Genomic DNA, 13516 nt, shown 5'->3' with positions numbered 1-13516 from the left:
TTAAAGTTGCCAAGGTTGAGAAACGTTGCCCCATGCCAGTGTTTCTCAACCTTGGCAACTTTAAGATGAGCCGACTTCAACTCCCAGAATTCCTCAGCCAGCATGCCCCATGTTATCCCCACCATTCAACTCCTGGCCTGCTTACTTTGAGTCCCTCATTGCTGACTCAACTAGATATGAAAAGGTTGCCCAGCCACGTCCTGGGGCCAAGACAGAGGCTATCTCCTGCTGCAGCAAAGAATGAAACAGAGCATCGTTTCAGACGGGTTATATGCCTATGACTAAAGCTCAGCAACGCTTCCACCACTGGCGTTTTTTATCACTAACAAATCAAGATAGCTTTCACGCCCAGGGGAGTTGGGAAGGGGAAGCTGGCTTAGCAGGTATTAGAAGAGATCCTCTGTCACTCCCGAGCCTACCCTTTCGTAAGGAACGTCCCACGGGCGTCCACCAGGAGGAAGAGCTCGTTCTGCGTCTTCTGGCTATTGCCCGTGTACAGATAATGCTCCAGTGGAACAGGGCGCTTCAGCGTGCTGATCACATAAATCTTCTTCCGCTTGATTCTCCTGTCAAAGGCAGGAACCCCACAGACAGTGCTATTTTGCTGAGCTTTTCCCTCCCCTCCCCAAAGCCATGCTGTCCAGAGAGTGTATCCAGATGTCCCCCTTTTTACTTTATATTTATATCTCAGTGTGTTATTCCTTGCCATTCCACCTTATGCAACTGTCAAAATGATTAACAATCAAAAGCAAGACAGCATAATTGAAAACTGTGAAACTGGAATTAATCCAGTTCAAAAGGCTTGGATTTGATCATCAAGGTTCAGCAGCTTCTGAAAGGCAGAGCTTCCCCAGAATTCTTCAAGGGGGGAATTCATTTCTACCTGACGCAGACACAGCTTAGATCAGGGTCAGCAACCACATTGCAAGTGTCCAGCCCCAAACATTAAATCATTGTTTAAAAATGGATGACATCTCACCCAACGTCTTGCTTGAAGAAGCTGATATTTTGCAAGAATCTATCTATCTATCTATCTATCTATCTATCTATCTATCTATCTATCTATCTATCTATCTATCTATCTATCTTACAAGGTCTCGGGCAAAAGGCTTGCAAGAATTAGCAGTTCCACAAGATTTGAGACATTTTTTCATTCTGAATTTAAATTTTTATTGGGATTCCCACAGACCAGTCTTTTTCAACCTTGGGCACTAAGATGTGTGGACTTCAATTCCCAGAGTTCCCCAGCCAGCATGGCTGGCTGGGGAATTCTGGGAGTTGAAGTCCACACATCTTAAAGTGCCCAAGGTTGAGAAACATTGCCACAGACACTGTGATAGGGATGTCAAGAAGCCTCTGACACCCACAGAGACTATATTGCCAACCTCTGGCCCAGATGGCTTCTAAAGGGGACTAGACAAATTGCTACAGTGAAGGCCACAGGGAGCTATAGTATTGTTTCTAGATGTCCTTCGCCCATAATCAGCAGCTACAAGATAGGAAGGTAAGTATTTGGATCACAGAAACATCTGAAAACATGGAATGGAGGCCTAGATGGGCTGCAGGGCCCTGCTTACCCGATCCAGTCAGCAAACTCCAGGGTGTTGGGGACAGTGGCACTCAGCAAAATTATATTTACATGGTCTGGCAACATGATGAGGACCTCTTCCCAAACCACACCACGCTGAGGAGAAAAAAAAGACAAGACTGACCCTGAGCATCAGAAGAGGGATACCTGTTGACTTCTTGCTATGAATGAATGAAGGGACGATGCAAAGTCCTGACTAAGGAGCGCGTAGACATGTAGCACTGCCCTTCCCTAAATAAGCATATATCAAAAGAAATGGCTTTTGATACATAGATTCTCTCTCACTTTCATGACAACACAGTGAAGGACACAAGCATTCCCACTTTTATATTGAGAAGCAGAAAGAGGGCAATGGGTTGGATACCATCTTCAGAACATTCAAGAAGCCAATGAGTTTCCACTAGCCCGAACTCAATACCCCCGATTGTTCAGGTACCCATGTTTTCCTCTCTCCCATGACTTAGTCCTCGGTTTTCCTCTTACCTCAGAGTCATTAATGTAATGCACTTCATCAAAGATCACCCATTCTAGGTCTCTGAGGACATCGGAGCCGTTATAGAGCATAGACCTTTGTAAATAAGAAAAAGGAAATGGCATTCCAGGACAGCATTATTGTTCTGAGGAAGAACCGCCTGAAAGATTTGGGATGTCAGTTTGTCCCTGATTAATTATTAAAGTGTGAAGGAATTTCAGTTTGAGGAAGGATTACTGAACCAAAAAGGCCAAATCTTCTTTGGCTGATACGTGTACTGCTTTCAAAGGAAAACAGAACATGCCAAACCAGCAGATACAGAGCACACATGTGATGAAACAGATACTGGACTAGATTTTTTTTTTTCCTGGAGCTGTCCTACTGTGTAAATTTATTATCCTGGCATTTCACTGGTAACTGAATCAATCACCAGGATATGTGTGAGCAATGCAGACATTTTAGCTATGCTTTACTAAATAATTTTCATATAATAAATGTTTGGCGGCTCGATGAACAATCTGAAACTTCATGAAGGGATCGATGAACTGAAGAGTTTGGGGACCCCTGGTCTAAGGGGAAAAACACCTACCTGCAAGGATAGAAAATTCTTTCCCCTTCTCCCTTGCAGAGTAGTATTTATTAACTAGTATTCAAATATGTGTTGCAGGATTAAGGGGTCCATGGAACCCAGTTCGAAAAACCTCAGTGTAGACCAAGGATTGTTGGACAGGCCACAGTGGCCTAAACCATACCAAATGCTAAGCCCTCAAGCATGGTTTACAATCACAGGGGCAGCGTTCACACATTATACTAAACCCAAATCGAGTAAACCATATTATGATTCCATATGACCGTGAACCCAATCCCAGAATTCTCAGCCTCCGCGGTCCCAGTCTGAGATGACACTCAAAGTCTTGACCGGATGGAGAGGTTGACTGACATACAATGGAGCAGGTCTTTTGCAAACAGCCCTTTGTGCAGCTGCGTTACACTGGAGGATTTTTGCACAATATTATTTATTTATTTATTTGATTTATATAGCCGTCCATTTCAGATACATGACTCTAGACTCTGTCTTCAGCTTTTGATCAGAAGAACTCAAGTAGCGCCTTTTTCGACTAAAACATTTTATTAAGCGGAAAAGGTACTGCCTGACACCTCCTGATTGTTGGCTATTGTAGGCTAACATGGCTCTCCTCCTCCAATATTCAACTTTTACTAACCCTTAGGTACATTAGGTAGAGATGTAGATATACACTGATTGTTGGAAGAATCAAGCTCCAGCTTCTGAAACTTCACCATATCTACTCTCAAGCCTATGTTTGGAACCATAAGTATAGAGTGTTGCTTTCTTAAAACATCTGGGTTCATCCACTTAGCAAACCCTCCAAAACTGCTTAGAACCACATGTGAATAAACAGTGAAGCCCCTAAGTTCATGCCTCATTGTATCTTCCAGCCATCCTGCCCACCCCTTGCCTGAGATACAGCCTCCTCTCTTCAGCTTAGTCCTCACCTAAGGATCTCGGTTGTCATGATGAGGCAGGAGGCGTCTGGATGCAGCTGGACGTCTCCTGTCAACAGGCCAACGTCCCCAAAGGTGTTCTTGAAATCCCGAAACTTCTGGTTGGAAAGCGCTTTGATGGGGGATGTGTAGATGGTACTGCAATAGGAGGCAGAAGGGAAAGAATGAGACATTTGGAAGATCTTGGACTCTAGGGTAATCTGAAGAATATCGTAAGTACTTCTATTCATAAACAGACTGACATAAAAGAAGAATGGAGACTTCCTGGCTGAGGTGGAACAGGAAAACACATTCTTCAGAATATCACTCAATGTCAGGCTACCTACAAAGCAAAGAGGGAATATCTGTGGTGCTCCAGATGTCACTGGGCTAAAACTCCTATCATCCTTGACCACTGGCCATGCTGGCTGGGCTAGCAAGAGTTTCACAACCCCTCAATGGCACAGGATCCCCATCTCTACATTAGATAATCCCAGGCAGTTCCCCGCGACAGTTGTCAAGAATATTGGAATTATTAAAAAGGCTAAAGGGGATGTTGCAAATTTACACATTTAAGCTGTCAGTGTCTTAAGTGTCAAGGGAAGAGTAACTTAACCTTCAATAGCAATTAACAACAGAGATTACAGAAAAAAAAATCTGATTCTGAATTATTTCCAAATAATTGGAATAATTGTAATAGTAATAGTACCAAAATAATACAAATCACCTACAGAAAGAATGCTGAGTTAAAACTCATTAGGAAACAAAAAACAAGCTACATAATGGATGAAGAGTTGTAAAATGTGTAATTCAAAGTCAAAATATCTGTTCCTAATTTTAACTCTTGGCAGATCAGGGGCCAGTAAACTGATTTTAACACCAAACTGACCAATCTTTTACACCCATCATGTGCACTTGGGTCAAGAGGGCCAAGTTGTACTTGAAAGTACAACCCAAACCAACATAGGAAACACTGTTTTATTGAACTGTTGTACGCTGCCCAGAGTCACTCTGTGAGATGGGCGGCCATATAAATTTGATTAATAAAATAAATAAACAAGGATACTCTCACCGCGTCATGTGCTTCTGCGACAGAGCAATGGCGTACTCAGCCACTACAGTCTTTCCAGCAAAGGTGTGGGCAGCAACAAAGACTGAATCATGCTTCTCCAAGTGGAGAATTGCCTGTTTCTGGAAAACATCAGGCTCAAAAGGCCACTGGGGGAAGGGGGGAGGGGGAAGTTTAGCATATCAAAACACAGTTCTCTCTTTCTACTCCCAACAGCCCATCAGAACTGGTGGTTTACCTTGAAAGCTGGATCAGGAATCAGCTTGTAGAAATCGTCCACAGGAGAACTAACATCTACCAGGACAGCCCACTGTTCTTTAGGGGGCTCAGCAGCAGGGGTAGGAGCAGCCTGTGGGGCTGATTTGGGGATGGGTGTCACCTCCTGAGAACAAGGCAGACAGGCCAAGGATGGGTGAAAGCAGCTAATAAAAGAATATGGAATCCTACCAAGCTGTTTTCCAAAGCTAACACAACAGTTCTAAATCACGCAGGCTTATAGCTACCTTCAGAATACAGAAACATTTAAAGGCGTTCTCTTTGCTTCTACCCATCAAAAAGCTTCCAAGCCACAGTTGATACAGCTAGCTTGTTTCAAAACAAACCAGAGTCACGATCAGTTACAGTTCAAGGTATGGGCCACAGACTAAATTCCAGGGAGAATAAAATCACCTCAATAAAATAATCTCCCCACAACTGAGAGGCTGGGCAGAGGAGGAGTAAGGGAAGGCACCTTCTCTTCATGATAGCCATGGTTTATCATGATATTCTAATGCAGCCTTGGAAGCAAATATCCAACCATTGGCTACAATAGTAGCAATTCACTTCCCAGCAGCACCTCATTTCTTAGCCACCCCAGTCCAGGAAAGCCACTTGGTCCCAACACCCGTCATCCCTGTTTCACCTTTCCCATTTCTCTAGAGCTTTCCAGATGTTGCTGGACCAAAGCAGGAAGATGCTGGGAGCTGCAGGTCACCTATATCTGAGCACCAGTTTCTCTATTCCAATTCTATAGCTTGATGTACCCTGCCTTTTGCTCTTTCTTTCTTCTGATGTTGGGCTCCTACATTTCATATCACCATACTCGCATGAAAACAAACCTGTATGCAGACACATTCCTACCTTAAGGACCAGTTCCTCCAAGCTGTTCACCCTCTGCAATGGTGCTGGTTCTGCTGGGGGGATCTCTTCTTCCTTTGCTCCCTTACTCTTCCCTTTCTTCCTCCTCTTCTCCATTTCCTCAGTCTTCTCTTTGCCTTCTTCATCACTGGAGGCCAATATCTAAGCCAGTGTTTCCCAACCTTAGCAATTTCCGGATGTGTAAACCTCAAATCCCAGAATTCCAGAGCCAGCATACCCATTGATGAGAATTCTGGGAAGTGAAGTCCGCACACCTGGACGTTGCCAAGGTTGCAAAACACTGACCTAAGCCGTTCCAGGAATCTTTTCAGATGGATTAAAATGCTATCAATACATCTACCATGAAACACAGTCTATTCAGTATCTATTTTCTTTTGCACATTCGCTTTACCACAGTGATTTTAAGTGCTAGCAAAGGGCCTCTGGCTAGTTATTTCACTTCTATTTCCATTTGACTCTTGTCCAGATCATTCTTTGTTAATGGAATCAGAATGTGCCCAGGTAACATAGATCAGAGATAACCCCACGGCACAGTTCTTCTGCTCCAAATCCCACTTTCCTATCTTCTCTATCCCTGTGCATCATAAATGGAATAAACTACATTTTGTGAACCTTGTCAAACAGAGGGCAGATTGCATTAAAAACTAGAATAGTTGGGGTTTAAACAAAGGCATATGAGTAGAGCCACTGGCTGGAATATGCTCACGTTACCTTTCTCAAAATCAATGTCCTCTTCCTTATCTTCCTGTGCCTTAATCAGTTCCAGGCTAGGCTCATCTATCCCACCTGGAGAGATTGTGTTAAAAGAGCAGATTATTAGTGGTGAGGGGCTTGGTTGCCCCTAGGGCAAAATCCTGCAAAAAGAAAACACGTATTCTGTAACCCAATTAGACACATGAGAAGAATACTAAGGCCAACTAATTGCAAAAACAATATAAAAAGAAGCGATCTACAACCCATAAAAAACTTCTAAGGCCCCCAACAGTGAACCAAACACTGTTCCTTGATTTCAGTTTGTTCCTGTCCATGGCTCTGCCTTCGGAGTTATAAATTGGTGCCTCAGAGAGCAGAAACAGGAGACCCGCACCTGGCCAGAAGGGATAATTGGTGGCACTGCCTCGCAGAGACTCGGATGGAGGACCAGGCGCTCGCTGGAAGGAAAGAGAATTCTTGGCTGATAATCCCATGTTGTCCACAAGTGCCTAGAATTGAAGTCATAAGAGGGAGAGCTTTATCTCTCTTTCACACATGCGCACGCAGAGAACACTACTTTCTTCTGATAGCTGACATTCTTACTATTAACACAGGGGGAGGTATTTTCTACACATGCCTGGACTACAACTTCCATCTACTTCAGTTAGCATGACTAATGGCCAGGCATCCTGGGTGCTGTACTCCAAAACATTTGGCAGGCAGCAGATTGCCTCTTGGGTGGACTGATGGTTCAAGGCTGCAGAGATGCAATAAGATTTCTCCCAGTTGGCATAGCTAGCTCTGGCTTACAGAACTGTATTGGTCAATGAGCCCACACAATACAGACAGGCTACCTTGTCGTGAGTCTTCCTAAGGTGGCACCACTGAAATCCAATGGCAGATAGCCCACCAGAAGCAGTTTGTTTAAAATCCCAGCCTCACCCTTCCAGGGACATAACAACACTATGGTGCTACTTATTGCTGTTCTCAGCCACCCCCCCATCTTTTTTATTTAAATGTGTTCCCTAGCTGTTCACCCTTTTCCCTAGAACTCATTACTGAAAGGGTTGTTCGGGGCTGCAGGGGAAGAAAGCATATCTCACCTCTTTAAAACCCAGCAGCTCCCCCGTGGTAGGATTGCGCTCAGCCTGGAGGGTGGAGTGCACAGGCGTGACCTCCAGTGCAAAGAGTGACTGGATGTTTTTCTCTCGGGGCCAGAACCTGACTCGGGAGAAGAGGTGGAGTTAAACTATTTCAGCTCCCATGCCCCTCCCTCTGCGGCAGCTGATCCCCCTACCCACCCCACCCAGAGCTTTTCTCACTCCTACTCCAACCTGCCAGTGACCATCCCAGCCACTGGGAACTCTTTAAAACCCAGCAGCTCCCTGTGACAAATGTGATATACAAATAAATAACGAGCGGGGCTGTGACAAATTTGATATACAAATAAACGAGATGGGCGGTGACAAATTTGATAAATAAACTCACCTGTGAGATCTTTCAAAGTCATGGATGGGAAGCCATTCTGGGCTACTGAGGTAATGCTGCTCCAATTCCGAGGCCAGATCCTCAGCATAAGGGGGCAGCCCATGTGGCAACTGGGGAGGTGGGCAAAAGTGAGGGAAGATGTATCATTTCTTATTAACTACATCCATAAAACGTATTTGCTGCAGTCAGAAGCTAGGCAGGGTTGGGAATAGTTAGTCCTTGGATAAGAGACTACCAGGGACTGCCAGAGCTGTAGGATATGCTGGGAGGATGAAAAACATTCATGGCAAATCACTTCTGTACTGTTGCCAAGGAAACACTGTTAGATTTGCTAGATTTATTTGTCAGAATAACAGATGTTATTCTGACAAATAAATCTACAGGAGCTCAAGGCAGCATACACTGCACACCTTCTTCCTAATTCTTCCCACATCTGCTCTGTGAGGTAGGTTGGGCTGAGGGGAATGACTTGACCCAAAGTTCCCCAGGGAGCCTCCATGGCTCAGGGTGGACTAGAACCTGGGCCTCTCCACTCGTAGTCCAGCACGTTTTCCACTACTTCACACTGGCTCTCAGCCCTAGAGAGAGGGACTGGCCCAAAATCCCACAGGAAGTTTCTGTGGCTGACACGGGACTAGAATCTGAGTCTCCCCAAGCTTGATTCAAAGCCATCTTTATCCTTTTGATCCTTACTTGCCAAGAAGACTATTATTTTAAACTGCCGTTGGCTGGGCTGACTCACGCTAAGCCAAAACCTACAGATTACCAACCACAGTGGCTGAGTCTGCACAACCTGCTAGGTCAAAACCCGACAAACTACACCGTGGTTTTGCCTCTCCTTTCTGGACAGGAAGGGCTACTGTACTTACCGTGGTCAACGGGAATCCCTCTTTGGTGGGTCCCTCTTGGGTGATGAGCTCAAAACGACCAGCACATCCAACCTCCAGAATGGAGAGAGGCAACTCTAAAGGTCCCCGGGGAGGGAGGACTTGAAGGAGAGACAATGAGGCAAAGATATGTTGAAACAATTGATCACCACCCTTCAGCCATAACTGCGCTCCTGTTGATGCTGCTTTAGAATAATAGAACTCACAGACGGAGGGATCCACAGGCGGGGATCAAAATCTGAAAGCTGGCAAGGTCATGAATTCAGGCCACGATCATGTGGACTTTGTAGAGCTGCCCAGATTTCTACCTGCCGTGCACAAGGCTTTGGGCCAAAGTTCTGGGACTCCCGTTCTGTCCTCCTTATTTAGTGCTGTTTCTTCCTGCTTTATCGATTTGTTATTGTTTCACCTCTGGCAAGATTTCTTACCCGTTTTGAATTGAAAGGGGATCCTCAATCAGCTTTCTGCAGGCAGGTAGGTTGGACTACGACCCCCATAATTCCAAGCCACTGCAAGTGCAGGCTGGGGAGTATGGGGGTTGCAGTCCCCTAGCTCTGGAGGACAATTGGGTGGGAAAGGCTCTCTTAAGCATTTTAAACGGATTTTAGGAAAATGATAAGCAATTAGGACAGGAGGTGTAAAAAGGCTCCGTTATGTTAGTTAAGACAGTCAGACGCAGGAGGGTCTCTGCCCCGGGGTCACCGGTTCCATCTCGACTGCCACCGTTCGCCCGTGGGCTGACCCGGAAGCTCTCCCTCCGGACTGTCATCGTGAGGGCGGAACCTTCCCTCGCATCAAAAGGAAGGGCAGTTGAAGGCGCGCTCGTGCAAGTTGCCGTAATCTCTGTTTCTCAGGGTGATGGCAAACAGTTTGCCACACTTCAGCAACCGGAAGTGAAACGGGATTGGTCAATCGAACGAAGGGCGGAAGCCTGGTTGGGAGAAAATGGATTTCGATTCGAACGAGGGACGGATTGGCTAACGAAGCAACAGCAGCTGCCCAATGCCAGGGCGGTATGCAAATTAAAAGTGCTTCACTACCCGACTGTCCCGCGACACCCCAAAGCCAGCCAAATAGCAGTTGGGTATTCAAATACTGTAAAAAAAAACTGTTTGGTTTCGGATCTTCCCGTGCTTCGAACGTCATCGTTGTATATGGTCCAGCCAATGACAGCCTAATATGCAAATCCAGAACGCCCCCTCCGTTCTCCTTTCTTATTTTTCCGCTCTCGTGCCTCCAAAGTCAACTTCCTTTATTATCAGCCAATAGCTTTCGCGTTGCTGGGCGCCGTATGCAAATTAAGCCTCCCCACTCTTCCTCTCCCTCCTCCTCTTCCATCTTGGGAAGGGTCTGGCCTGAAAGGCAAGCCGGAAAAACAGAAACAACCGGTGAGTGGGGAAAAAATCGAAGCGAGGGTGCCAAGCCGCCGCTCCGCTCCGCATTGGCCTGAGCCGCAATGCATCCCGGGACGGCTCGGCCCCGCTCCGCGGGGAAAGCAGCTGGCCTGGCTCGCGGTGCACCCTGGGAGGGCGCGGTGCACCCTGGGAGGGCTCGGAGCGGAACGCTGCGTTGCCCTGCGCTGCCCGCGGGGTTTCGAGGCGGCGGGAGGAGGCGAGGCCGAGCTTGCGGCTGCCCCCGCTTTGGCGCCCTTGCAGGATTGCGAGCCCGGAGGTGAGTCCCGGCAGCGCGGGCCAGGGGGAGCGGGGGGACCCGGCGGTTACGCGGCGTGCGAAATCCTTAGCGGCTGCAGCGACATCCAGGGAGCTCCTCTTAGCTAAGGTCGGGACCCCCCCCCGCTGCCCAGAGAGGGGCTGCCCCTTTCATAGGGGCACGAAAGGAAAAGGCAGGCCCGAGCCCGGGGAAGGGGTCCGCCGAGCTCCGTTTGAGTCTCTTGCCACCCAGGCAGCAGCAGCCGCCGCCGCCGCCGCCGCCGCAGGTGGGCGACGCCTCCGTCGGATGAATGAAGGAACCCAGGCGTGAGGGAACCTTGGCTTGGCGCTGCGGGGAGGGGGGGGTCTCGGCTGTGAACTGCACCACGAGGGAATCGCGGCGAGTATCCGGCAGATCCCCGCCCCCCCCCCCCGCCGGGGAAGGCCTCGCCTCGGGTACAGGCGCCGCGCCCCCCTCCGTTCCTCAGGAGACTTTGAAATCGCGGCTTTTTCAGTGGGCGTTTGGGGGCCCGGGCCTGGGCGGAGGGAATCGGGCTGCTTCGGGTTGCCGGTGGTCGTGAGGATGGTGTCATGAGGGGGAATCCGTGCGGGCAGTCTGTATTCCTGGGATGTCCAATAACTTTTGATTCGTTGGACTGTATATTGCTCTCGGCTGCGGAGAGTTGTAGTACGAAGGAAGTGTTGCAGTACGTAAAGGATTGGCGCTGGCTCTGCTCCTGTTGGACGTCTACCTGAAGCTGCCGAGTGAGGTCATCTGATGGCCTGGGGTGAGGCTTCGGCAGTACGTTGGGGATACCCGGCTTTACATCTCTGCCCCGGGTGCTGTGGAGGTCCTGTCTCCGTGCTTGGAGGCTTGTGGGGGTTTGGGTGGGGAACAGCTCAGCCCTACAGAGGCTGAGGGGCTTTGGGTTTTGGGGGCCCCTGCTTCTGGGGACTTGCCATCTCTTGTTCTGGATGGGGTTGCACTGCCCTAAGCAGAATCTGGGTGCAATTTGGGGGTCCTCCTGGACTCACGGCTCCTGCTCAAGTAGGTAGCAGCTGTGGCCAGGAGAGCCTTTGCAGAAGTTGGTGTTGTGTGCTAGTTGTGCCCGTTCTTGGAGTGGGAGGCTCTTCTCAGGTCACTCATGCCTTGGTCACTTTCAAAATGGGCTACTGCAACACGGTCTACATGGGGCTGCCCTTGAAGAGCATCTGGAAGGTACAACTGGTGCAGAATGGGGCTGGGCGAGTAGTTATGTGCACTCTTCAGTCAGCACACATTATACCTCTGCTCCACGGACTGCACTGGCTGCCTCTTGGCTCCCGGGTTCAATTTGAGGTGCTGGTGATGACCTATAAAGCTCTTTATGGAATGGGGCCAAGTTATTTGAGGACCTGCCTCTCCCTGGTTACGTCTACCCATCCCATTAGGGCAGGTCGGAGAGGCATGAGGTCCTGTCTGTTAGGGGATGCCATCTGGCAGCACCCAGGAAGAAAGCCTTTTCTGTCTTGGCCCCCAGCCTTTGGAACATCACCCCCCCCAAAGATCAGTTTGGCCCCTGATCCCGTTGGCCTTTTGTGAGGCCTTGAAGATGTGATTTGCTACCAGGCTTGGAGACCTGGATGTGCAGTAGAATCTGAACAGTGATTGTGTTGAGTGTTGATTGTTTTTTTTATAACTCAGGTGTGGATTATCTGGTTTTTTTTATAAGGTTCTATATATGTTTTATATGTTTTTAAGATTCTGTTGTTTTCTCTGTGGTGCTTTTAATTGTTATAAGCTTCCCAGTCATGCATTTGAGGTGGGCGGCTATATAAATTGAACGAATAAATGAATAGTTAATAGGACAAATAATTAAGTAGGTAGCCGTGCTTTGAACATTTCTAAGAGTTGCAAATTGTAATGGAAACTTTATCCATAAAGCATCCTATATTCCTTTACTTATCTATTGTACCCAGGATTTTCATCATGTTCTTCTAACACAGTATTTCTCAAACTTTTTTCTCTCAGAGCCCCTTCCCACTTTTAAAAATTATGGAGGATCCCAAAAGAGCTCTTGTTGTATGGGTTATATTTATCAATGTTGACCATATTCAGAATTAAAATTGATATTTGCTGCTGCTGCTGCTGCTTCGGACAGTTGTTTGATGGGATTTTAATATTGCATTATTTTTCAACATAGGCTGACAAATAATTTTGATTTTGAGGACCCCTGAGAGGGTCTTTTGGGGACCACACTTTAAGAAACATTGTTCTAGCATATAGAAAATATATATACACACACACACACACACATATACATAAACACATAAAAAGGGTCATGAGGAAAGTTAACCAACCCTGGAGGTGGCTGACACCCTGAAGACACTCCCGTAGGTTAATAACTTTCATTTACCATCAATTCCTTGGAATATATTATTTATGTACACTGTTTTTATTGTATTTTAATTAGTGTTTATTCTTGTTTTATTGCAAACTCAAGTCGCTCCTTGAGTGAGATGGGCGGTGACTAAATTTGAAATACAAATAAATAAATAAAAATATAGGCTGATGTATGTTTGAAGTACAGTGGTACCTCGCTCCTGCTGGACCTGATGGAACAGGAAGATGTGATCGGGAACAGGTGGTCCCTCAAATAACCTGGACCCAGGCCATGTAGGGCTTTAAAGGTCAGAACCAGCACCTTGAATTGTACCCAGAAGCAGACTAGCAGCCAATGCAGCTCCCGGAACAGATGTGTGACATGGGCCATCCTAGAGGCACACAGAACTGTCTGCGCACCAGCTGAAGCTTCCAGATACTCTTCAAGGGCAGCCCACGTAGAGCACATTACAGCAATCCACTCTTGGGATGACCAGGATGCAAGTGATTGTGAATAGAGCCTCATGGTCCAGGAAAAGGCACAACTGGCACGTAACAGGAAGCTGTGCAAAGGCCCTCCTAGCCAGGACTGCCACCTGTTCTTTCAGCAGGACTCCTCAGTCTAGAAGGACCCCCAGATTGTGCACTGAGTCTGCCTGGGGTAGTGC

The 13516-nt window shown here is 47.3% G+C and overlaps 1 protein-coding gene and 1 long non-coding RNA gene across 2 annotated transcripts in view; one reads left to right on the top strand and one right to left on the bottom strand.

The window, feature by feature from the left end:
* LOC103064504 (superkiller complex protein 2-like) overlaps nt 1-9606 on the bottom strand; it is a 42836-nt gene extending 33230 nt beyond the window's left edge. The window contains 13 exon segments of the mRNA XM_088134814.1: nt 420-566; nt 1578-1684; nt 2072-2156; nt 3576-3722; nt 4636-4781; nt 4871-5014; nt 5752-6054; nt 6476-6555; nt 6857-6971; nt 7566-7683; nt 7951-8060; nt 8820-9067; nt 9540-9606. Of these exon segments, the coding sequence (XP_087990940.1) occupies nt 420-566; nt 1578-1684; nt 2072-2156; nt 3576-3722; nt 4636-4781; nt 4871-5014; nt 5752-6054; nt 6476-6555; nt 6857-6971; nt 7566-7683; nt 7951-8060; nt 8820-9067; nt 9540-9606 (1817 nt within the window).
* A 745-nt stretch (nt 9607-10351) lies between these two features.
* Nucleotides 10352-13516, top strand: part of LOC148216598 (uncharacterized) — a 46252-nt gene continuing 43087 nt past the window's right edge. The window contains exon 1 of the long non-coding RNA XR_015795096.1: nt 10352-10508. This is a non-coding gene — a long non-coding RNA (uncharacterized LOC148216598). The remainder of the gene's footprint in view (nt 10509-13516) is intronic.

This window comes from Python bivittatus, unplaced genomic scaffold (assembly GCF_059951505.1).
Source record: "Python bivittatus isolate LINGU-HERP-01145 unplaced genomic scaffold, Pbiv_v1 ctg000150_np1212, whole genome shotgun sequence".
Lineage (NCBI taxonomy): Eukaryota > Metazoa > Chordata > Lepidosauria > Squamata > Pythonidae > Python > Python bivittatus.
Note: the sequence above shows the minus strand (reverse complement) of the source record. Positions and strands in the feature narration are given on the sequence as shown.